Source organism: Cheilinus undulatus, linkage group 9 (genome assembly GCF_018320785.1).
Source record: "Cheilinus undulatus linkage group 9, ASM1832078v1, whole genome shotgun sequence".
Taxonomy (NCBI): domain Eukaryota; kingdom Metazoa; phylum Chordata; class Actinopteri; order Labriformes; family Labridae; genus Cheilinus; species Cheilinus undulatus.
In genome coordinates, this window is record NC_054873.1 from 33766298 (window position 1) to 33789782 (window position 23485).

Genomic DNA, 23485 nt, shown 5'->3' on the forward strand with positions numbered 1-23485 from the left:
GTCTCTATAGATGATAAAAATCTTTTCTTTGTTGTTGGCTCTCCTTCAGTTGTAATTTTGCAGCAACCCTCTGTTATTATGCCTCTAGACACAGCGTCCCTGAGTGGGTGGGGCCATTACTCTGCCGTCACTTTAGTGTAAACCAAAATTGGGTGCTCTTGGAAAACAGGGGAAAAACTGTCAAAAAATGGGAGAAAACCAGGCACTCCAAACACAAAAAAGAGCAAATAAGGAAGGAAATACTAAAAAGCCTTTATTGTAATGGCCAAATCATTAAAAAGCCAACATGTTTTGACCAAATCGGTCTTTGTCAGGGCAGAACTCTATGTAGACTACAGGCAATGAAGGTAGTCACATGAATCAGAGAGAAGAGAAGCATGTTGACTTTTAATGATTTGGCCATTACAATTAAGGCTTTTTAGTATTTCCTTCTTCATTTGCACTTCTATGTGTTTGGAGTGCCTGGTTTTCTCCCTATTTATCAAAACTTGACGACATTTCTTCATTAAAAGAAGAACAAACAAAAGCAGTGAGTTGTTTTCTTTTCAAAAACAACAAAAGCCGTGTACTGACATGTCTACAGTCGCGATGTTTCACTCTCTGGAGTTTACTCTCGGTTGCGGGGCACCTCAGTTTGGGACAACGACGTCACGTGGCTCTGATTGGCCCGTAAAGACAGACAGAACGTTCATCCAATCACCTTCCGAGTTCTTTTTCAAAGGCTCTGCCCCTTCTCAAATGCAGTGTATGAGAGGTTTTCCAGATGGATGTGTTAAACAAAGGTTATCTGGAGACAGTTTAAAAGGTGGTTTATTTACAAGAAAAAAGAATGCTTTGACTATTAAAGTTGTAGATGTACATGAGCCAAAATGTAGAATTTTGAGGCTATAAAGTCAAAAATCCAACCACTGTTTTCAGTTTGGTTTCTTATAAACTTTTTATTTCAAAATATTGTAAATTTATGAGTTTAAAAACTAATTTTTTTGTTTCTAGTGTCAAAATGTATGACTTTTTGTAATTTGAAATGTTATTTTTTTCCTTGTAAATAGCAGACTTTTTAAACACTGAAATTCTGAGTTTGATTTCTTGTGAATATACAACTTCATAATCTAAAATGATAATCTGTGACTTTTTGCCTAAAAATTAACAGACTCTTCCTTTTTCCACCTTTTAGGTTGGCCCTAACACATTACGGACCCTGGACAGGGCATTAGAATTCCGGACAGGTCTGGCCTAAAGCCGGACATATGGCCATCCAAGGTACCATCCAGTCCTGGTTGTGCTGTGGATGTTCCAGTGGCCTGGGTGTATTACCAGGCGTAAAAAGGTCTGGACAAAAGACATGCTGTTGCATGTGACCTTTGCTGCCAGGTGTGTGTTTCGAGATGTGCTGAGCTTGACTCTGAATCTTTCCTCTCTCCAGTCCCAGACTGTGGCTCAAAGGGCCCCTTGATCAATATCTCGGCCCTTAGAGATTTACATGAAAAGTATGTAACATGTTTGAGCCACTGAGTTCAACCTTAACAAATGAAGGAAGCACTGTTCAGTCAGTGTGAACACAGGACTGAGAACAACAAACCCAAGGGACTTTGGCTTTTTATTCCGCAATATTTGTCTACATTTGCATAGGGTGTATTTTATATTTGCTACAGAGGTATTCAGAATTGTACCTTTAACTTGATTCACATTGTAGTTTTTAATTCTTTCTGTTGCTACGGCAAGGCATAAGAAAAAAATGGTAGGCTAATTATACACCAGCTCATCTCAGGTCCACTGAAATAGAACAACAGTTGCTGTGACGTAATCAGTCACATTCTGTGTTCAGAGCTCCTGTAGTGCTGCTTTGTGCAGATTACATTCATAATGCTTGCAGAAGCAGCAGGAAAGCTAAGGCAGTGAATAAAAGAGAATCTTACAAAAAGATGTCAGTACTGCTGCAGTCAGACTGATTTAGTTAAAATAACTTATGCTACAGTAATTTAATTCTATTCATCTCAAACTGTGCGTTACCTTCTCCACTGTTTGTTCAGACTATTCACTGTGCTGCTCTGCAGAGATAGTTCAACTCTACCTCAGGTAGAGTATCACTAATAAATAATATTTTGCAGATTAGACTTGCAGATGCACATTCACCAACACACACGCACACATTCCTTTAATTAAACTCTGCTGAACAGGTTACAAATCTAGAGCCGCTTTCCTTATCACAAATCCGCTGCTTAATTGCCCCGTCTGCTGCTCCCTTTGTTCACGCGGGTGTGTAAACTACATCAGTAAGTGAGCTGAAAAATTAGGATGAGCTAAATCAACTTGTAATCTTCATGTCAAAGTAGCCTTAAAATATGACCCGCTAATGGTTTTGGATGAAATATTACCATCCTCACTCAGATAATTTATCATCATAACCATAAGGTACATTTTGTTCTTCAGATAAAAGAAGCAGAGAGTGACAGGAGATCTGTTCGCCCTCACATATCAACTTTGTTTGAAAAAGGGCAGCTGAAAGAAAATGAGAGTCAGACATCTGCTGCTAAATTATAACACACAAAAAGCAAACACTCAATTATAAAGCCAGTGATGAAGCAGCATTCATAAAACTATTTTCCCAAAGGTCATTCTTTATTAAAACGCTGGTGTTTGAGAGTGTGTTGCACTGCCAGGCTTAGTTGATGAGTCACATTAATAGAAAAGCAGCTCAAAGACCTCAACATAATAATTCTTTCAGAGCCTGACGGACTAGAAACAGAGTTACAAAAGCAAATGAGTAAAAGTGCAAGTGGAAAGAAATAAAAGGAAAAGAATTTGGTATTACCTCTGGTTTCCACGGCAATTTCTTGTGTCGTTGGCTGAGAAATTTCCGGATGTGGGCGTGGTCTCTGCCATCAGACCGTCCTGTGATTGGCTCATCATCCTTTAAGAGGAAAACAAAACACTTGCTCATTGAAATGTACAAAAAAGAGGCAATGGCGTATTTTCATACCATTCATACTAAATAGGAGAAGAATGTGGTATGGAATTTGCAGTGTATGCAAGAAATCCAAGGATGTATACTACCTTGACCAGAACTTTCAAGTATGAAACAGAGGCTCAGCAGTCGTATTAAGCCTAGGGCTTCCCTGAGTGCCTGCTGTCAGACAAACAGCTGACGAGTCCTTAAATTACAGCCGGCTAATTTCTCCTATCATTGACTTTGTACCATACAACGGTTCCAGTAACAATTTGTAACTACTTTCCAGTACATTTAGACTTATTTCAACAATGACTCAACTTAAAAAAATCATTTTAAAGTTCTTCTCTTGAACTTAAACCAGAACTGTCTTCTTTTTGGGAGGAAATCTCTGGTAATTAATTTTGTGTGGAGCTTTCATGTAAGGTCTCTGACGGGTTTAAGCTCTAAATGTTTCCATATAATTTAGGGCTTAAGGCTGTAAAAAGTCTATTTAAGAACATCTGAAGAGAAGCCTGATTCAAGCTGTTGCTGTTGTTTAAGATGTTGCCTGTATTTTATTTCATCAAATCCAACAACAATTAAAGACGCTGTAACACTTATTATAGAGGCTATTTCTGCATTGATGTGAAAATGGTGTGCTTTGAGCAAAAAGTTTGTAAACCACTGTACTCTAAACACCACCAGTCAAGGGTTAATCATGAGTAAAATTAGAGAACAGAAAAGGACCAAGGCAGTTACCTTGGGGAACAGCGACTCTTGCCTCCTTGTAGTGGAAAAACTAATGTGCAATACTGTCCACATTATAGAGACAGATTTATTTCACAGTAATAAATAAATCACTGGGAGACTGTGAGAGTCGAGAACCAACGCATTGACTCCTCCAGTCTCAGTGGTGGAAACTGACCAACTTTTAGAAAGTTGCAGAGCAGCCCGTTGTTTAAATGGTCTCATTGCAAATCTTTGGTCTGAAGTGGGCTTTATATTTTACCACTCATTTTTAAAGACGCCTCTTGGAACCCTGTTAGTTCCATGCATGTAGCTGATTTATTAATAAGTCCTTGATTTAGGCTTTGATTTCCTTTAATGTAAAAGAGTCCATCCATGGAGTGTTAAAATATTCACCAGATTGCATGGAATTAAGTGTTGGATACTAAAAAGTTGGTGGAGTTGTCTTACTAGTGAGGGGTGAGGGGAAAAAATTGATACATCGTGATATTTTGCATGCCGATTCACTTCTGGCAAGTATTGATTTTTTTCAAATTAATTGCTAATATGAACTGAATTCTATGATACTGGGAGAGCAAAATCAATTGCTTTTTCCGTCTACTTGATGACCCTGTGGCCACCTTTGAACAGTGAGGTCAGCAGAGATGACGGTCATAGAGCAGGCGAAGGTTAGTACAAAAATATGACAGCACCAGGTAAAAGACATTAGGAAGAACTGTCAGCATTTAAATCAAACGTATGGTCCTATTTTAGATTTTTTAGGGCACAAACAAGCTGGATCTGACACATCGGGGTTTGCAATGAGTGCCGCATGGAAAAAAAATACTGCGGAAATACAACAAACATGAGGGCTCACCTCATTTGACACCACCCACAGATAGCAATAGCTGATGAGGGCAAGGCTAATGCTAAATCAGCTAAACAGTTGAAAAAATGGCATAAGTCACAATTTATCACAAAACATCGTATCACAATGCTCAATGTACTGCAAAATATTTATAGCTGCAATAATATCATGGCCTAAGTAGGGTGACATGGTTTAAACTGTGGTATTGCAGTATAAATGAGTGTGTAGTAATAGTGGTGTGTACTTTCTGGTTTAGGATGTGTAAAATGATAAGATGAAGGAAAAATGGTGGTTTAAAAGGCTGAAAACATCAATGCATTTCATCAACTAATGTGACATTTCTTTGTATGGTGCATGATGAATGTATGAGATAAAGTGGCATCAGCAGAGAAGTTCCCTCTAATTTATGTATAAGCTGAGAGTACTACATCCATAAACAAACAAACACATGGCCAAGAACACATAAGCTTAGTTCCTCAAAATTCTACTGCTTAAAACCCTGAGGAAGCGCCCCCTCACTATTCTCTCTTAATCCAGCATTTGACTCATCGAAGCCCTAATCTCCAACAAAACTCCAACCATCCAACCTGTCAGCCAAGATCTTTTCTCCAAGGAGTCTTGAACTCTCCCCCTGAACTGGGATTAAGCCCGGCTGTCCAACTAGAGCTCCACAGGGCTCTTTCTCTGCAGCCTGTTAAGAGGCATGTTAATGTTAATGCTGCACTGTGACGGGCAGGATAGAGCAACAACACAGCAGAGCAAGCTCTCGGCCAGCTACAAGGAGATAAAAAGGATTCAGAGCTCCCAGAGGAGTAGGAACAGAGCCGCAGAGCTGCAAAATGAGTGGCAAAGCATCATCCATTTAGCAGGGATGTCAAACAGAGGTACACCTCCACTAACACAAACCACGGATGGTTTTTAACCCCTCTAAATCGAAGGGCTTTTTTAGAGTAGTCACCTGTTATTATAAGAGTCACGGGAGGAGAAAGACTTTCTTTCAGAGTGGAGGAAGCGAAGAGATGGAGCTGTTGGAAGCCAAGCCTTTGATTACTTTTTTAACTTCCCTGGGAGAGAGATGAAGGAGGACAGGGAAGGTAATGATGAAAAAATGAAACAACACGCTCCTCTTTTCTGACACCACAGGAGCGTGAAAGTGTCCCATGTTTGTGTCTACAACCAAAATATCACATACATGCTACACTACTACCTTTTCTGACACAAAAACACAAATACTCAAAATCACACAAAGACTTACTCAGTGAAGGACTCAACATTTTACATCAGCTGGTGTCGCAAATGGAAAAGACCGCAGAGGAACAAAACTACAAGACAGGATTTAGTTTCTATAAATATAAAGCATAACGAGTTTTTAAATTGAAGGAAGCTTGATTTCAAACCCTGCAGAAAAATGATATTTTTGGCATATGTTAGCACAAATGTTTTCCTCCTTTTAGTACCTTTCAGAACAAATTTACATCTAGAGACATTCTTCTTTATTCCTACAGTTACTGACATCTATGCTTGAGTTGTAGTCAATATCACACACCCATCTAAAGGCAGTTGTCTTAAAAAATGGGAGTGGGGAGCTGGGATGTTTTGTGAAATGTAAATAACACAACACACTGATTTGCAAATCATTTCCAAACTTGATCTAACAATCAGATTGTATGAAGAACAGACATTTAATGTTCAAGTTGATAAACTTCATTGTTTTTTTAATATAGGCACAATTTGGATAATATCTGCAACATGTTCCAAAAAAGCTGGAACAGGAGCATGATTACCACTATGTTACATCACCTTTTCTTCAAACAACACTGTAAGCATCTGGAGGCTGAGGCACTGATTGCTGAGATAACAGTTGAACTCTTAACTTTATCAGCAATGCTGGGTGTCCATTGTTGAATTCTGTGCTTCAGCATATGCCACACATTGTCAATAAGAGACTCTTTTACTGTGAAGCCATGCTGTTGAAACTTGTGCAGAATGTGGCTTGGCCTTGTTTTGCTGAAATAAGTTGGGACATCCCTGAAAAAGACATAATCTGGGTGGAAGCATATTTGACGTACCTCTCAGTATTAATGGTGCCTTTGCAGATGTGCAAGTTACCCATGGCATGGGCACTAATACACCCATACACCATCATAGATGCTAGTTTAAAACTTAACATTTTAAACCAACTGGAGAGCTGTTTAGCAGCCTAAAGCCTGGTTTTCAAAACTGAGCTGAGCCAAATGATCCATATGTCTAAAAAGAGATGGATTTACCATCACAACACAGGAGGCAAAATAGATATCAGCTGTGGAAAATCAAGCAATATCAATGTTTACCGTGGCATATTGTACTGAACCAAACCGGACCAATTAGGGAAAACAGACAAGTGTTGTCTGAGCTTTAGATCCAGGCTTTAGACAGAGGTTTTTAATCGATGTCTGCTGCTGTTTTACAGTGAGCTTTTAAAACTTTTAGCCTGAATGTGTCACTACTTTCAGGACACAAAAAATAACTTAAGATTAATGTTTTTTTCACAGTTGGCACAGCAAAAAAACCTTTGGCATTTTGATAGCACTTCTCTGTGCAGAAATCACTACCTGCCCCCCATCTGGATATCATCACGTCATCATCAAATTTCATATTGACCCCCTGGCCAGCAAGTTAAGACAAAAAAATTGGATTTCTCTACAGGAACAAAACTAACTTCCCATTGCTAAATAGGAAATGTATCACTGAAGCTGTCTTTTTATCTGTTTTAGATTATGGTGATGTTGTTTACAGAAATGCCTCTGCCTCTACCCTTGAACCGCTGGACTCCATTTATCACTCAGCCCTCAGACTCATTTCTGGTGATGGTTACTCCACTCACCATTGCACTTTCTATGGAAAGGTGGGCTGAGCACCTCTGACTGTAAGACGTGACAGGCATTGGTTCTTATTAATTTATAAAGCCTTACTTGGTAAAATGCCATCAAATATTACTGTATTGTTGATATTTATATTATTTTGTGTGATGCATTTTATTGGTTGTACTCTCAACATCATTGAAAATGAGGGAATTCCCTCAATGATATTTTGAGATTAAATAAAGGTTGAATGAATGAATGTATGAATGAATGAAGGTGACGTCATCTGAATCTTATACAGGATAGCTGCTATACAACACATTATTGATTCAAGATGAATGGTTTTTAATATCTGATGCTATATTTTTGGCAGTAAAGGATGATAATACCTACATACAAAATGTGGCACAATTCCCTCCCATTATTAGCTCTATTATCTGCTTTAATTGCCTACTGTATAGTAGACAAAGTATTGTTTTTGCAGTTGAATTTGATCTCGGTTTAACTTGAAGTTCTGCAGGTATTCCAGTCTCCTCCACTTGTCTGTAACACTTGCATTATTGAATGCAGCTTTATGTCTGAGGTGTTGTTTCTCTTGTCACAAACAAGACATGGTTTTGCTTCCACTTCTTACACTTTTTAAACCTGAGGCAGTCTCTGTGACACTGCGTGTGTATGCTCACTGAGAAGGCGAGCCTATCACTACAAGCTTTGTGTCCCTGTCTGCTCAGCCATCCTCACACTAAGTTAATCAGCTTTTAGTGTTAGAACAGGTGTGAGGACTGTTTGGGTGATAAAGAAAGATTATCCGTGTCGGTAAAGGGCTTTGTGATCTGTTGTTACTGATTATGATTAAAAGAGACAGAGGTTTGGAAATAAAATGATGTCAACACTAAAAGAGCAAACTCTGAATCACTGCTTGCTCTCTGTTTTTCCTGAAACGATGGCTCAGCTCATTCCACCTCACAGTCTGCTTATCGATGCAATACTTAAAGGTACAGTTAAACTCATTGACCCGAAGTTGCTCTTCATCCTTCATCGGCTGCGACTTTTTTCCTCTGTTGTGTGTATTGACTTCACACTTCGGCAAGATGAATAACAAATACTTGTTATATTTGTGTGACTCATTACTTTAGAATTACAATCTCTAACTTGTAAGCAGATTTTCCTGGCACTGGGCCCAGAAGTGCGTTATCATGTTGCATTGATAATTAAAGTTGATGCTAAGAGGCCTGTCAGATGGTCCGATGTATTAAACATTGCATCAATGCAAACCAGGGGATATCAATCACACTGATGAGACGGCCTATTTATCATATGTTTACATTGCTGTTTACCTTGTTGACTTCCATTCAAATTGAATGATGAATACTCGGTAAACAAAGTGTCTGTGTGGGTGTCTCTCTGCAGAAACGCTTCAGAGACAGAGTGAGGGAGAGGAGCATTTAATTACAGCTAAGCTAACTTGTTTCATGTGTGAACACGCATTGGAGAGTAGTTAATCTCAGAAGGATTGATTGATGGATTAGCTGTCGGATCTGTGAGCTTTGGTCACTAATAGCCATCAATTTATCCCATCAGTTAAAAAAACAACAACAACAACAACAACAAAAAAAAACAGAACAAGTCTAGAGGGTGAAAGCCCCCCCCCCCGTAGTCTAAAAAACAGACTCCCAAAGCACACAATCCAAATGGATGACCTTGCTGATCCAAGCCAAGGGAAACAGCTGGAGCCAGTGTCCTAGAATACCAATGAGTTTAATTAATCTCCCTTATTAAGCACAAACAAGCACCAGTCTGCAGACAGAGATTGGGGTGGGGTGGGAGGGGGGTTTTGGAGAAAGTGGAAAGGCGGAGATGGAGAGGAGCAGAAATGTAAGGGTTTGTGTTACAAATGTCTCTGTGGACAGAAGCAGGACTGATTATATAAATCAGTGGAAATTGAATGAATGAAGACATACAAATAAAATCCCTGTCCTGGTAAATTTTACCCAAGCTGTACACCAGTGAGGCCAAATTCCTGTTGTCTCTTGATGGATGGTTATCACAATGATTTTATTCGGAAATCTCACGTATCAGCATATGCACAAAAGTCCACAAATCACAGTCATCCAAACCAGACTTGAATTAAGTCACTAAAAGTTAAAAGTCGAAAAACCTGACCTGCAAAACCTCCATGGAAACTCTAACGAAGTTAAGGTAGGCAAAGCTAAAGCTAACAAAACCATGTTAGCTATGTAAGCTAGATAGCTGATGCACCTACATAGCCAATGTAACTAAAGCTTAAGGTAACGAATTTACATTATTATGTTAAGTTTGCATAAGCTAATATAGCTACGTAGCTAATGTTAGTTATATTAGCTTGGTAGCATCTACATTGCCTTTAGCTTTAGTATATTAGCTACACAGTATGTATCCTAAAAGCTCATGTTGCTAAAGTTTACAAAGCCACGTTGTCTTAAGTAGTAATGTTAACTATATAGCTAGTGTTGCTATATTAGCTTTAACTTAAGCTTATGAAGACAAAGCAAGCCATTGTCCACTTAACTACTTCTTAAATGGTTTTTACATTATTTTATCCCAGATTAGACCTCTGACCTTTTCTGGCTGACTGCTGAGGTCAGCCCTACACATGGGTCTGTATTTATCTGACTGACTGACTGACTGAGTGATGCTACTTTTAGAGCCATACATAGTTGCACTATGGACGGGATTTAGTTGTACTCAAAGCTGTCAGTAATGGCTGCCTCCACTGTGGTGATTACTTCAGATGTACAGTGCTAAACAAATTTATAGACTACCCTAACCCTAACCAAAGTAAGGTTTATGCCACAGCGGCCCTAAATTAACAGCATTGGTAATTACCAAAATAATTTTTTATGTTTCTGCAATGGTTAATACACCAATACGTAGAAGCTCGTTAGCCCAAATGATTTTTTTTTTTTTTTAAGATTTATTTTTGGCTTTTTTGCCTTTATTTGATAGGACAGTGGATAGAGTTGGAAATGGGGAAGAGAGCAGGGCGAGACATGCACGGGCCGGATTCAAACCTGGGTCGCCTGCGTATATGGCGCGCACCTTGGCCACTCGACTACCGGTGCGCCCCCCCAAATGATATTTTTATGCTAGAATATAATTATTATTGTTATCCATGAATTTTCAAATTTACTGATTTACAAAACAACTGAAAAAAATAGTAAAGCACATTAATATTTTTTTGATTAATATGTCAAATTATAGTTATTTACTTGTATTCCTGAACAGAAAAATGAGTTTTCGTGGTTGAATGTTATGCTTGATTAATTTCTGACTTCTCAGAGAAGCCCAGTGAGCCGGCTCAAATTTGGGTGAATTCAGTTTGAAATCCCTCATTCCTGTTCAAAATGGTAAAACATGGAGAGCTCACTGAAAATGAAAGAGTCCTCATTAAAGCACTTCATGATGCTGGATGGTCTTTGAGACAAATATGACAGGTGGTCTAATAAATTAGTTAAGCACTGTAGCTTTAGCATTGTGTCAGTTTTACTAGAACTGGACCACATTTCTGTGTGAAATAAAATTAAAAAAACAACCCTAAAAGCTTTTCATGATGAGAAAGATGTTTTCGCTCCTCTGCCGACCTGCTTTGTATGAGTATGTTATAGTTATAGTATGTTGTAGTTTAGGAATGATGGAGCCAGTTGGTGGATCAAACTCAGGCCGAGACCAGCCGGGGGAAGAGCAAAAACCTCTGCTGTGCTAAGAAAAGCTTCCAATGCGGTTCTTTGCGTCTCTGTTGAAAACTGATCACCTTCATTGAATTACAGTTTGTTTGACTCAGCCCGTGAGTTTTACAGTCTGCTTATTAGTCCCACTGCAGTCATAGCTTTAAATCACATTTATCTTCTTATACTCTTCCTATAACAGTTGCCGCTGCTCCTTGGCTGTACATTTCTCATAATATTAATACATCCAGCACCAGGGAAGCATACCTGTTTGACATTTACTGTAGCAATGACTAATTCCTTATGATTCATCACTAAAAATAAAAACTGTGAAGGAAACTGTGCTGCTTCTGGTGTTACTGATATTTCAACATTCTGTTTTATTTTGATACTGAAAAATATATTCAGATACATCTCATTGTGCGTCAGACGCTGTTGGATAAAAATGTGACAGTACATATCACCGTGTTCCAGGCATTTCCAATCTCTGTGACAAGACGGCACTGGCTGTGATGCATAAGCCGAGACATTTCTACAGGGAGAAAAAAAAAAGATAAAAGAAAAGGGTGGAATAAAAGGGAGGGACAGAAAGAGAAACAGAGAATGAAGACATGAAAAGTGGCAGACTGGAGACAGAGAAGAAGAAATGCAACATGAGTCAGATGAACAGAGACGAATACAAAGGAGAGTAAAGGTGCCTGGTGGAGCAATAAAGTGAAAAAAGGTAGACTGGAGAGAGGATCTTTGATAGGTAGTACACACTTGAGTCCTCAGAAATCCCTCTGGCACTGGAAACGTCTCAAGCGACTTTGGACTGCCAGAATATCTTTCCCACCTCTCTCAGCTTAACAGACCAAACAGACCAGTGTCTACTGGGTTTCGGAGTAGTACCACAAAGCTCTGTGAAGTCCTACACCCTCAACAGCGCTGCAGCTACGGATGCAATGTGGCAAGAACAGAACAAGAAAAAAGTCCTTCAGATTGCACACGGGATACCAACCACATTAAGGTTTTCTCGAACAAAGTTGAGCTAATTTAGTTTTAGTGTGGAGAATAGAAGTCTGTGTGAGGCTTTTTTTACAATCTAAGCTAACAAAGGGACAAAGACAAGCTCTCACGGCCACAGCAAGCGTTCTGTTGCCACACTCTCCAGAAAAGAGACTCCAATGGCAACCACTTCTACCCAAGGTCAACTTTACAACCATACCGATATGACAAATGTTGGAAAACAGTAATTCAAGAAAAGGAAAAAACATTTGGAAGATTTCTAACATTCCAAAACATCTCTAAATTGTTGCATTATTACAAATAAAAAATGCAAACTATGATGCAGTGCTAATATAATAGCATCCAAAGAACCAACAATTTACCAAATGCTTCACAACATGAGTAATGACAAGAAGAGATGATGTGACTCACTTCTTTTTCTCGACTTCATACCTTAGAGGACTAATTATTCTGCCTCAACAGAGAGAGGCAGATTTACTGAATTACCATCATAAGAGTCTTGTGGGGATTTCAAAGCGTATTTATTAAGTCCTTAGACACTATGAAGGGAGAGAGGGAGTACTAAGACACAGGGTGATTATGAGCATCTTCATTGTGTGACCCATGTCTTGTCCTTAACCATAATAACCATGGCAATATGAGGCTTGCTACATGATGCCTTCGTTCAAACATAATGGACTATATGGCTTTTTTCCTAAGCTGTGGCGTCTTTTGATTTATATACAAATGGAGTTGTATGACACTTGGCCTCATTCACCATCTTTTGTAACCTTATATTGAAGCAAAAGGAATGATTAACATATAGATGAACTACTAGATAATTATTATCACTGCCTCTAAATGGGTAGGCACCAGAAGAAGGTATTAAAACAACACTACAGAAACTTCCTGTCTGCAGTATTCCCCAAAAAAGATTCACTAAAAGTAACACTTTGCTTTTAAACAACATTATGTTTTAATCTGGTTTAGCATACCTGGACGCCCACCAAAGGTCGCACTTCCCCTTCATAGATAATGTGCATTTATTGATAAAGGAAAGTGGCAAAGTCAGTAAAGAAGCTAACAGGGCCTGGCCAAATAGAGGCTCTAGGCAGACTTTGGCACAAGACCCCCCTACATGGCATGGTACGGAGAGTAGCAAAGCAGTTAAAAATATATTTTTTAATAAGATTCTGAATTATCAAAAGAGGCAGGCTATTGTATATCATTGGTAAAGATTCATTTTTACTTTTTTTGTACTCTTTTTGTAGAGCCTGTACTTTTAACTTTTATTTGAGTAAAGGAGTGGAATCAGTACTTCTGCTTTTACCAGGTTATTTTCTCACACAAGTGTCCATACTATATAAGTATCGAATGTGAGTATTTTTGCCACCTCTGATTGTCATTATTTCTTTTCACCTCTAATGTCTGACTGCATTTATGGCCTGCAGGCACTTTCCCACATGTCTCTCCCCAGCTCTCTCATCCCTGTTTCCGATTCTGTCCACTGCCAATAAAGACATATAAAACCCCAAAAATAAAAATAAAGTGAACTTCTCCTTGTCAACGGTGCTGTTGTATCTCTGTGACCCACTGACCTCCTGATGACCTTTTGCATGTGCGTAGGATGAGACATAATGTTGATAAAGTGCAGTGTTAATTTCGTCGATAAAACTATGACTAAAACATTCTTTGACAGCCTTTGACAAAAACTAGACTTAGACTTACAAAAATAGACCTGTGATGACTAAAACTGACAAAAAGTAACTTTAGTTTTCATCAAGATGGCTAAAACTAGACTAAAATGTGATGTAGCTATCGTCGGACATTCAAAATCTGTCATACTTCTCCACTATGGGTAAATCTGTCAAAAAACAATTCATCTGTAACTCTTTTGACTCTCAGCTGTAGAAAGCAGGGACCCCAAGTTTAGCAGCATGCATAGAACACACCACCATGATATGGTACCAGATTTAGGCAAGAAAATAAATGCTTGGACTAAAAGTAAAGACTAAAACTAAAAAGGGTAGAACCAAAATGTGACTAAAACCAAAGACATTTCATTTAAAGACTAGGACTAAGACTAAAATTAAAAATAGCTGCCAAAATAAACACTGATACAGTGATGATTTACTTTCAGGAGTCCATGCAGCGTGTTGTATTTTGAAGATGGTCAGATGCTTAGCTTGGTTTTACGTCTGTTTAGATCGATCTACTCTATGTGGATTGATGTAGTTTGGCAGGGCTAGCACTAAAGACACTTAGTGCATATGTCCAGGAAACCGGAATGGGGTGGCGCTTCAGGGACCTGCTGGATAGATACCAGAGTGCACGCAGTGGAACTGCTCTGATTGGCTAGAGAGGGAGCGATTTGCCCGACAAGGCACTTTGCAGGTGGGTCTCGTCTTCCTCACAGGAAGAAGGATTGCCAATGAACATACTTAGTCATAGCTTTAGTCAATGAAATTAACACTGTGTGAATGTATCCAAACCAGACCAAAACATGAAAAAGACCGTTTTTCTCAGCTGTGGAAAAGACAATGCAAATTCTTTAGTTTTTTTGTTCCTGGTATCAGGGGAAAATGGACATACAAAAAAGACAAAGCAGGCGAGCACAGCTGTAAAAAGTACTGATGAAACTTTTCAAGTTTGGGACTGAGTGGAAAACCAAAGATGATAAAGCGTTCTATGCTTTTATGCCCATAAACCCAAGTACATTAATGAGACCCTGATTCCCCCCACCCTACCTACACACCTTAAAGTGTTGAAAAACCTTCCTATGGTCTAAATCCATCATTAAGCCATATTCTGTCCTTTAAATGCATGCCAACACTTTTTCTACATATCTAGTGCGTTTAGAGATCGGTTTTTGACATTCCTTAACATGGGATTTAATCGTTTGGGAGCCTGTAAACCAGTCAAAGCCCTAATCTGTCTTCACACAGCCAATAAAGCTGATTTTGATTCTTCAGAACAAACAAACCCAACATAAGACCCATGTCTTGCTTTCACCCTGGTACTTGCTTGGATATTCAAAATTCTGCATGTTAAAATAAAATGGCCTCTATTGTTCTGAAGGCAGACAAAAGCTGACATATAAAAGCAACCCACTTTGAAATCTGCAGCATTGGCACATCAGCAAACACTGCTGGAATCTAAAAATGTAATTTTTGCCCACAGACTGCCATATGTTGGTTTGCCTGCTCCGGGTGTGTCGGCTAATGATCAGGATTGTCCTGGGAACCACCTCTGTGATCCTGGATCAGCACTCGTGAGTGCTGAAAGACTGAATAAATCTGCACCCTGATCTCACAATCATCCGTTCTAGTCTATTTCAGTAAGAATGCAGCTTTGGGAGCCCCAGTACCTTTACATCCAAATCCTTATTGGTTTTAACAAAGTGGCTGGCACTGCTGAAAAGAAATCAGCCTGAGCACATTCAGTTAAACTATTGCAGAACAAATCCCAGCCAAGAGAGAGACCGAGTGCAACTATTTTTGTCTCGCTGCTTGCATTATTCATGGAAGAAATTACACGCCGGTCAATGGAACAGCAAGAAGGCTGGGCGAGGAAGAGAGGGAGAGAAATGGAACATAAATAAGGGACGGCTGCAGTCAACAATGGGAATGATAGAGTCAGTGGCTCCGATTCATTGTTTGGAAGATTAATGGAGCAAAGATGAGTACAGCGGAGCGACAATGAGACACAAAGGAGGAGAAGGAGGGGAGAGATGGACTGATGGAGAGGAGAAAAAGTGCAGACTGTTGAAGGAAAATAGAAGCAGTTATTATCCTGCATGGGTAGTCAGAGAAAACTGATTTTATTGTGATGGAGATGAATTTGTGAAAATACAAGTATGTTTTATGTACATAAACACAGGGCCTGCCTGGACTGTATGTGTGTGTCATACATGTTTGTTTGTACATGCAGCACATATTGACCTGTATACATGTGTAACTTATTGATTTAAGTCAGGGGAAGGTGGTGGAACTTTGTCTGCCACATCAATACAGCACAAATATATGAGGACAATGGCTGTGAGGAGGAACGCTATCTCTCCTGTGATCGATAATGACGTGAAGGGCTTTGTTTGTGTTGTCACTTTTTATCACTCATGCCTCTGGTCTTTGTCACTTAAGTTATCGTCCCGAGCCTCCTGTTGGAGAAACCAGACGTTTGCACCATCCAGATCATTCTGGCAACACAGATCATGACATTTTATGGTTAAAAATTAATTTCTAGACTATTGCTTCACCTTTGATTAACAGTGATTAAAAAAAAAAATCAAAACCACATCTTTCTATTGGGTCCAGAAATCCATCAGGCTGATATAACAATATTGGTCTGACTGATTGAGGACAGGATTTTTTGTTAGGCTGGGAGTCTGAGAAGAAGCAGGCAGAGCTGATAACCACTTTCTGATTGCCTGTAATCTCTGTCAAATTAAAATTGGTGCATAGTTTAATGCAGCACTGAACATCTCCACGTACCTTCCTGCACAGCTGCGCTGTTTTTTTCCCCATCACTTCTTAAGTTCAGGTTCAGGTCACTTTATTTATAGCACATAATCAGAATCCAACAATGTTAAGGAGACAATATTTCAGATACAGCATGGTACATTGCAGTGGCCAACAGAAATTCACTGTATGGGCAAAAGTAGTCAGCCACCTGACCATTACACCAACAGGGAGTGTAATGGCATTGTACTGAAAAACATTTAATATGGAGTTGGCCCCCTTCTGCAGTTTTAACAGCTTCTACTCTTCTTATAAAGCTTTCCAAAAGATTTTGGAGCGTTTCTGTGGGAATTTGTGCCCATACATCCTGTAGAGCATTCATGAGGTTAGGCACTGATGTTGGATAAGAAGGCCTGGTTCGCAATCTCTCTCTGTCTCCATCTGTGTGGACTAGTCAAGTTCTTCTACACCAAACTTATCAAACCATTTCTTTATAGTCCTTGCTTTGTGCACTGGGGCACCATCATGTTGGAATAGAGAAGAACCTTCCCAAAACTGTTGCCACAAAGTTGGAAGCATAGCATTGTTCAAAACATCTTGGTATGCTGAAGCATTAAGATTACTCTTTACTGGAGATAAGGGGCCGAGCCCAAATCCTGAAAAATAGTCCCAGATCATCCACCAAACTTCACAGCCGGCACAATGCAGTCAGGCAGGTAACTTTGTCCCAGAATCCGCCAAACTCAGATGCACCCATCTGACTGTCAAACAGAAAAGCCCGATTGCTCACTTAACAGAACACGTTTCCACTGCTCCACAGTCCAGCGTCTGTGTGTTTTCCATCTGATACTTGACATTGGACTTTTGGATGTGAGGCTTGCTAGCAACTGCTTGGCCAGGGAAAACTGTCCCATGAAGCTCCCGCTGCACAGTTGTTGTGCTTACATTAATACCAGTGGAAGTTCAGAACTCATCAGGATGGAACCAGCTGAGCGTTGGTGACTTTTACACACCATGCACCTGAGCAGTGAGTTGCTGTTGTTCCTTCCACTTTCTAATAATATTCCTTACAGTTACAATTACAATATTAAGATTTTTTTTCCCACTTTTGCCATGAATTGAATAAATGTCCTGACAATTGTGTCATATCTAACATCTAAATGATGACTTAAAAAAAAACCCTTGTAGTTTTAAAATACGTAGAGAGCTAGATAAGGTAGATAATGTACTTGGCAATAAGCTTGATTATGATTCTTATGACAGCATAAGTATCTTTTGGGATTAGAAAAGTCCAATAAAGAGACTCGTTTCTGCCACTGTTAAGTCTGTCTTGGATGGTGGTGGTGTTTAATACATGCAAACTTCTTCTTGAGGCTTGAAGTCTCTGGACACTGTATCATGAAGCTATGAGGCTCATTATAATATTGAAGAACTCACTCATCATTAACTGTTGTAGGCACAAGTTGGATGTTCACTTAGACTAAACCAGGTCTTTACTCTTTTTCAAGGCTGTTGGAACGAATTTCGGGGTTCAAACATAATTTGAATATTTAAAACCCCATTTATATTCGTAAGCTGAAGTTGCTATTCAAGTGTGTTCTTTTAAATGTTTTTGCTGTTTATAATCGTTCTAGAGTCTCTCCCCTCTCTCCTTGGACTCTACTTCACCCATATGTAGGTGTAGGAACCTAATGTTTCATCACATGACACGTGACATGATGAACAATAAAGTTTTCACACCAAAACACAGACGCGCCAATGACCACCATTGGGGATGTTTGGGGATGCTTATCGCCAAAGAGGGTGCACACGCTGGTGGTTATTTGGCAAGTAGGGCATTGCAAAATCAACAAGAGATACTGATGTACGAGAGTAAAACTGCGCTGCAAATCGACAGTAACCCGCTTTCATGGTGTAAGACGTTCTGATCCAGGTATCCTTTCCTGTCCCACCTGGCACGCCATTACCTGTGCATCCTGGGCACTTCCATCAGGGCGGAGAGGGTTTTCTCCCGGTTGGGACTATAGTGAACAAAAACGTTCTGTTCTTGATTCAGAAAACATGGATCGCCACCTCGTGTTTTTGTAAAAAATATATAGGGACAAGATAGTACCAACATTTTTTAAATGTTTTGTTCATTTACAAACATGATGTCATAACTGCCGTAAGCAGCACAATTTAATTTATTTTTGTTTGATATTTAATTTCTAACCCCTTTGTTCATTTTAAAGTTGACCATCATTACTAAAATACCCATTAATGGCCTCTAAATGGTGCAGGTGGCTAAAAAAGTACATAAAAATTAACATTAACTACTTTTGCTTTTAGCTCATTATTTCTTCATTGCAATCTGTAACGAATATTTGAGGGTCCTCTAGTGGACAAATGTGTAACTACACGGTGATTCAAGCAAGTGAATGTTTTATATACATATTGAAAAAAAAAACTGCATAAATATTCAAATACTATTCAAAATCTGTAAAAAATGATAAATGAAATTCGAATGGGACCATAGATAAATGTTGACAGCCCTACTCTTTTTGCATGGCTTTTTTTGTTCTACTTTCCTCATTCTTCTAACAAACACTGGTCAGAGGAGTAAAGAAATACAACTATATATATATATATATATATATATATATATATATATATATATATATATATAATTCTTGCAGTCTGTTTCAGAGTTCAGAACTCAACAGGTGAAGAAAATGTTTAAGTTTGCTGTTTATTTTATTTGGAACAAATTACAAAAAGACTGAACTGGTCTCATGCGATGCCTTGAAGGGGATGTAAGATGAGTTGGAGCCAGACACATATAGCTGTTGGTGTTCTGCCTAATTCATTCATGACTGTAGGCAATCTTGACAAATACTCACTGTTGTAATTTGTTATCTAGTGTATTTTAATTTTTTGTAGTCATGACTGCAGTATTTTATTATCATGGCTCAGTCCCAGTATACAATAGCCCTACATCCATATGGTTTTTTTGTCCACATCTATGTCCCAGTTCATAGAAATGGAGGGGTAGGGTGAAGTGATAGGGGTATATAGCCTTTAAAACAAAGTTTTTCAGAATGCTATGTGAATCATCAGCAAGAAGGCTGCTTAAGTGTTGAAAGAAGTGCACAAATGTAAGAAGTGTCATTGTGCATACATATAATTTGAAAATTATGAAAACATCTAACATCTTAATATAAGGCTATCCTGATGCATTATAGTCCTGTATTTCAAATAAGCATCTAAATAAATGGTATTAATAGAAATTAGGCAGTCACCGCCATGTCTGTTTAAATAAATGTTGTTGATGACTACTGGTGATATAAAGGGAACTTGAATGTTGGACATATTTTGTCATGAAAGATTTCAACTGTTTTTTTGTTTGTTTTTGTTTTTTGTTTTTTTGAGAAAAAAGAGGGATGGAGGTGGGATAGTTGGGTCAGGGTCGGGGTGTGGCTGCTTGTTGTCTGTTGGTAACTTAGTTGACTGTGCTGCCTGTCTTGTCTAGACCACTTTTGAAAAGGAGATACTTAAATCTCAAAGAGGTTTCCTGGCTAAATTAAGGTGAAATGGAATAAAAAATACAAAGCATACTTTGTGGACTCAAGGCTAAAGGTGACATACATCTTTGTAAAGTCACTGTAAGTCAAGCTTGAACAAGATACAGGCCCTGTAAAAGGAAAAGGACAATGCAGGAAACAAGAGAGGATCCAAGCTCGGAACAACCTTATGGCATGCTCTCAGTTTGTACAAGTGCTTCATATTTGGATTTAAAAAGCAGCAGAAACCCTTTCTTGAAATCGTTTTCTATCACAAGACAGTCTAACGGAATAAGGGGAACAAAAAAACAGAGGTGTGGATTTCATATTCGGCCTGGCTTTTCTGTCCTTGCTTATTATTACTGATGGGGTGTGACATGGGGCAGCTGGCAAACAGAACAGACAAACAGTCAACTGCCAATCATCCCCGACCTGCTTGGTGCTCAATCTGACCGGATAAACAGAGCCAGCTGCAACGAGAATGAGCCGTCCACAGACAGAGACAGGCACAGACACAGACCCACTAACAGCCCAGCCGTGCTCTAACAAGACAAGTACATTCAACAGCATTAATTCAATGCACTACTTTTTCCTCAGCCATAAGCAGAGATGGATGGATAAATGTTATTTTTTCCCCCAAAATTGCCATCAACTTTTTTTTACCTAACAATCCTATCAGGGTTGTCCACATTGTGCAGAGAAAGCAGCCCCACATGTAAAAAGCACCTGTCTGCTTATTTTTGGCAGCGCTGAGTACCTCTACAGGTTTTGAAAAGCTTAGGTTCCTCAGAAAAAAATAGATGACGTCAATCGCTACTTTATCGGGTAAATGCTGAACAAAAGGTTTCTCTGGGTGACTGGAGGTTCTCACAACAATAACAAGGAAGGAGAGAAGCAACAAAGTCAGTACACAGGGACAAGTTTTGCAAGTAAATATGAGAAGCTAAGTTCTGTCTGCAGTCAATTGAAAAGTCAAACATAAGCAGTTGGTTTGGGGCCAAAAACTTCATTTTGGGGGGTAATTTTAAATTTTGCATTGTCATTTTATCTATTTTAAATGTCTGAATGACTTAAGAGATGCTGTGTAGTCGGCTGTGTAAACATAGTCTCAGAGTTGACACCCATTGACTTCTGAAGCAGTTTAAATGATAGCAGTTGATGCTGAATTATAATCCCGGTACTGCATATACCAAGCCTGATGTGATAAATTGATTCTAAAACATCTCAGTTTTTTGTACCAGGCTTTAAAAAATGGACATTTTACCATGGGTGTTAAATAAACTTATGTGGCTTCTGAAGCCAGCCTCAAGTGGACACTAGAGGAACTGCAGTTATTTTGCACTTCAACACTACCTTTATTTTTCAGTACTGGGGGTTGCTGTTCAGAGATGAAGGTTACAGAGGCAAACAAGAACTCGTCTTCTGTTTGGATAAAAGTAAACATAGCATCATACATGGGAAAATTAAAGCTTTAGCAGTTTTTTTTTGCATGTCACTTGAAGGCAATGGATGCCATCCTCTGCTGGGTTGTGGGTGGGCATTATGGGACTGGACCTACAACCTTTCCAACAGCCTTGCCCTGATTGGTCAGGAGATGACAGACTTTCCTTGCTTCAACTTTTATTGATTTTTATAATAGATTTTTTAATTCATTTAAATTAAAAAGATGTGTTTGTCTGCAGGGGCAATTCATGAAACTTAGAGAAGCAGCATTATAAAAAGCTGGGACAGTAGAAGCAGCGTCCCAAGGGGAGCCACCCAAAAGCTGTGTGGATAGCATGCGAGGGGTTGAATGTTTTTTTAAAGACCCTATTAAGTGAAAATAAATCTGTATTTAAGTTTTTTGTATGACAGGTCACTGTGTTATACAAACCCCAGGTCAGATTTCAGTCAAATAAAACATCTCTAAGTTTATTAAATTAAGCTTCAAAATCATAAAAAATGAGGGAGTAAAATCTGCTCCAGGATGGTGTGGGTGTGTCTGTGGGCGTGTCTGTTGAATAGGCTTAAGCCACGCCCACTCAGGAGAAATAAAATCCTCTCAATTTAAAAACAATGCTACAATCTGAATTGAGGAAGGCACTCATGCCATTAGCCTGCCTCTTGACCTTTTGTTGACCTTAGAAGAAGAGACAAAGTCCGTTTTCTGGCTCAGTCCTCTGTTATGATACTTTAAATGATCCATTGGCCACTGTGGCTGATAGATTTGGCAATTTACCTCATAATGAACATAAAGAATATCATTTAGGCAGTGACTTTAGATAACAACAGACTGTACTGAGATGAACTGCTCTGTGATTTTATATTGTAGTGCTCATGACATCATGAGCCCACATATTTGCCCCGCCCACATGAAACCAAGCCAGGAAAGAGGTGAAAAACTTTCGAACAGTCTCAGTACAAAATTCAGTCACATGTAGATCTCAGTGTTTTTACATGTTTACAGCAACCATATTCCAACATATCTAGAGTGTTAAGACAAAAACTTTGGATTTCACTTTACATGGCCTTTGTGTTTTTTCCAACTCTTTTTATTAGATTTTGAACATTGTAACAGACATCATCCAGTAGCGTGTAATTATAAGGCACAGGTTACTTTACAGGGTCTTTAATACTTCATAATAAATGATTTAAAAATGTAAACATAGTATATTGAAGCAGCTGTCATCATGTGTGCAGTAAATCACAACAGGCCATTTTACACAGCCCAGGCTAGTAAAACTAGTGTAGGTGTGTCTTGTGTTTGTACATGCTTCTCAGCCCAGTAGCAGGTGGATCCATGCGGGACAAAGAAAGAACTACATTCAAAAGATAGAGACTCAACTGTCCCCAGGTAAAAGTCAGACCACTTGTCAAGGTTTCATCATCACTTTTCCCTCATCAATCTCATCCGCAGTGACAGGCATGACATCTCCTGAGAGAGTGGTGTCTGATTTCATAACTGGATTAATATTTCTTAATGACAAAACAAAACTAACAAAACAAAAAAGAAAAAGGGCCAAGTTAGTGCTTAATGTCCCTGTCTGGTCTGATTATCTTTAAATTGTCTTAAGGCAAAAATAAAACTTTTTTTCTGATGATTCAAGCTAGAATACCATCAACTTTTACCACAGACTCTCTCTGTCTCCCTCTTTCCACGATCAATATGAACAAATAATTCATCTTTATAATAAAGGATCATATTTTCTTACATAGAAGTTAAAGGTCAGTGTGTGAAGATTGATTTATGGGTCCTTAGCACAGCTGAAAATAAACAGGATCATATTTTTTCACATGGAACAATGAGAACTACATACTTGTGCCAATTAATACATTAATATGCAAATCATGAGTTGAGCACACTTAGACAAAAGGCTTTCCTTATCTCAGGCTAAATGTAGAAAACATCTTTCAAGTAGAGAACATAGCAGCCAATAAGGAGGGAAACCCTTTGAT

General features: G+C 38.9%; 1 protein-coding gene across 2 annotated transcripts in view; it reads right to left on the bottom strand.

The window, feature by feature from the left end:
• b4galnt4a (beta-1,4-N-acetyl-galactosaminyl transferase 4a) overlaps window positions 1–23485 on the bottom strand; it is a 294875-nt gene that overhangs the window by 130164 nt on the left and 141226 nt on the right. For both annotated transcript variants that reach the window (XM_041796610.1, XM_041796609.1), the window contains exon 3: window positions 2813–2911. In XM_041796610.1, coding sequence (XP_041652544.1) covers window positions 2813–2911 — 99 coding nt within the window. The remainder of the gene's footprint in view (window positions 1–2812; window positions 2912–23485) is intronic.